Below are 2,862 nucleotides of genomic sequence, written 5' to 3' on the forward strand. Positions count from 1 at the left end.
CTTTCTGCACCCGAAGTAAACCGATACGTCCCAAGGAATATCTTCAGGGAGAAAGGGAGTGGGGCACCGCAGGATGCGAGGAAGGAAGCCAAGCCTGGGAGCTTCCTTCACTGGCTTCCAAAGCCCCCGGAAACCTTTCCAGGCACAAGGATGCTCACTCCCAAACCAAAGGGGACAGTGCAAAAGCGGGGGTTGATGTCGGACGCTGACATCATCGGTTTTAAAACATGGAGCAGCAGCAGCCACTTGTGACAACTTTCCAACAAGTGGAATAAACCCAGTGGAAGGGTCTCTACTGTTTTACCAGCAAAAGTCAGGCTTTGGTTCGGGGCAGGGAGGGGGGAGTTGCTTTTGTTCTTTCAGAAAAATACAAAACACATCCACAGAACCATAAATAATTTGGTGGCAATATATACACATTTAAATAATTAATTTAAATATCTTACACCTTCTCTTGCATTCAACTGTCCATTTGAAGAAAGTGCACCAAGGGGACCCTAGGTACTCCCCTCCCGGGGGGCGCTAAGGATCACAGCCTGGGGAGGAAGTGGGTGACCTTCATGGTGGGGGACACCCGGTTCCCCTTCTTGGTCTTCCCGTTCTTACTCAGGGCGATGAACATGCCGGGGTACCGGTAGCACTCGTAGGCGTTGTAGTTGTTGGGGAGAAGGATCTCTTTGAACTTGCACTCGTCGGTGAAGAAAGGCTGGGAGGGAAGGAGGAGCCGGGTCAGGGGGCCATCGCGGGCCAAGGGACCTCTGGGGCAGTGGTCAGGGACTCCTCTCTCTCCCAGCCCCTCCTTGGCTGGGGGGTCCCTCCTGAGAAGTCAGGGTATCCAGACTTTCACAGGGTGAGGAGAGGGACCCCGCCAGTCCCTAGCACCTGCCCGGCACCTGGAAGCCAGAACAGTGCATCCTCACTGGGTCTGCCTAAAGACTGCCGTCCTGCCCACTGGGACCTGCCCCAGGGGCTCCAGGCAACGGCTCCCAAGGGCACCCTTGACCCACTGGCAAATGACCACTCAAGGATGGCGGGAGCACTGTCCCTGTCTTGGGGCTGGGCCTCTCCTTTGGGCTGGTGGGTGTCCCAGGTGGCTCAGTGGTAAAGAATCCTCCTATCAATGCAGGAGATGCAGGTTGGACCCCCAGGTTCAGGAAGATCCTTTGGAGAAGGAAACTGGCAACCTATTCACTCCAGGATTCTGGTCTGGGAAATCCCACGGACAGGGGAGCCTGGCAGGCGAGGGTCTATGGGATCGCCAAAGAAATCCAATAGGACTGGATGACTGAACAACAAGGGTAAGCGGCACTGCCTCAGGAGGCGGGGGTTACTTTCAGTCCCGCGACCCCCACCGCAGCTCCACGATCCTGGCGTCGGGTGGCCTGGAAGCGTCACGATGCTGCCCGGCTCGGCGGGGCCCACGGTACTCACCGAGCCGTAGAGCCTGCCCCGGCTGCTCATGGCCACGAAGAACCGGCTGGCCACCCCGAAAATGCTCACCACCCCGCGCTCCACCGGCGACAGCTCCAGCAGGCCTGGGGGCAGGGCGCGGGTTATTCCCGGGCACCGGACCCTCAGCCCGAGCTTCCCACCTGGCCCCCTCCTCCGCCTGCGCCCCTCCGGGACCCCCACTTCTGGGGGTGGAGATCTAAATGGCCCTGCTCCCTCCGTGGTGCAGGCCGCTCCCCAAGGGCCCCCGCAGCCCCGCGGACTCGGCCCCTGTCCCGGCCCCGCGCCGGCCGCGCCCAGTCCGGGACTGCAGGAGCGAGGTGGCCTCCTGGAGCCCCCGAGTCTGGCCCCGACGTGGGCGCTCGGGCCGGCCCCCCGCGAGTTGCCGGTGGCTGCGCCGCGCTCCTGGTGCCCACGAGCGAAGGCGCTGGAATCCGGCGCCCAGATTCCGGACTTCTGAAGGCGGGAGGCGGGCTCCGCCGCCGGGTTGCACAAAGCCAAGAGTGTTGGCGTCCCCGGCGTCTCTACGCCAGAGGGGACCGGACCCCAAGTCCGCTCCGGTTCCCATAGCCCAAGAGCAGGTGCCGGCGAGACCTCCCTGTGCGAGCTGGAAGGGGCGGCCGCTGCCCTGGGGCCCGACCCTCCCCGTCCGGCCCGCCCCACTCACTGTCACTCGCGTCCGCGTGCACGCCGCCGATGCGGCCGTCGGGGAGAACCTGGAGGTGGAAGCCGATGCCCACGTTGCAGTACAGCCTCCGCAGGCGCTTGATGCCCAGCAAGTAGTCGCCGGCGCCGCTCTGGACGGCAGCCTCCTTGGGCTGCGCGGCCACCGGCAGGCGCGCCAGCGAGCGCGCCACCAGGCTCTCCCAGCGGCGCTCCAGCTCGGCCTCCAGAGTGCCGTTGGGGGAGGTGGGCGCGGCGGCGCCCCCTCGGCTAGCCCAGGGCGCCAGCACGGCCAGCAGCACCGCCGGGAGCAGCGCCGCCGCGGCCGCCCCGGGCCCCGCCATCCCCGCCCTCGGGCCGTGCGTCCGCGGGTGGGTCAGTGCGCCCGGGAAGCCGGCGGGCGAGCTCGTCTGTGGGTGGGGGGCTTGCGGGAGCGCACTGCCTGGGCCGGGCAGGTAGTGCCCGGCCGGGGCGGGGAAAGCGGGAGGCGAGCGACGGGGCCCCCGGACGCCGGGAGCTACCTGGGCTGCATGGAGAGGCAGGCAGCGGTGGCAGGGCGCACGGCCCAGGCTGGGACCCTGCGGAGCGGTGCGCGCCTCCCTGCGCGCTGGGCCCGCAGCCGCCGAGCCGCTATATATATAGCCGATAGCCAATCCCCCCCACCCCCCCCCGCCCCCTTCTACTCCCGCAGGGGGCCGTTCGCGTTCGCCTGGGCGCCCGGGGCGCTGTGGCGCTCGCGGCGGCTGGTCG

General features: G+C 66.2%; 1 protein-coding gene across 1 annotated transcript; it reads right to left on the bottom strand.

Moving 5' to 3' along the window:
- Positions 1 to 529: 529 nt before the first annotated feature.
- FGF4 (fibroblast growth factor 4) lies at positions 530 to 2,456 on the bottom strand. The gene is made up of 3 exons (XM_069566423.1): positions 2,117 to 2,456; positions 1,432 to 1,535; positions 530 to 706 (listed from the first exon to the last, which is right to left on the bottom strand). Exons 1-3 carry the CDS (start codon positions 2,454 to 2,456, stop codon positions 530 to 532), a joined length of 621 nt encoding a protein of 206 aa, XP_069422524.1.
- Positions 2,457 to 2,862: the final 406 nt, after the last annotated feature.

Source organism: Ovis canadensis, chromosome 21 (assembly GCF_042477335.2).
Source record: "Ovis canadensis isolate MfBH-ARS-UI-01 breed Bighorn chromosome 21, ARS-UI_OviCan_v2, whole genome shotgun sequence".
NCBI lineage: Eukaryota > Metazoa > Chordata > Mammalia > Artiodactyla > Bovidae > Ovis > Ovis canadensis.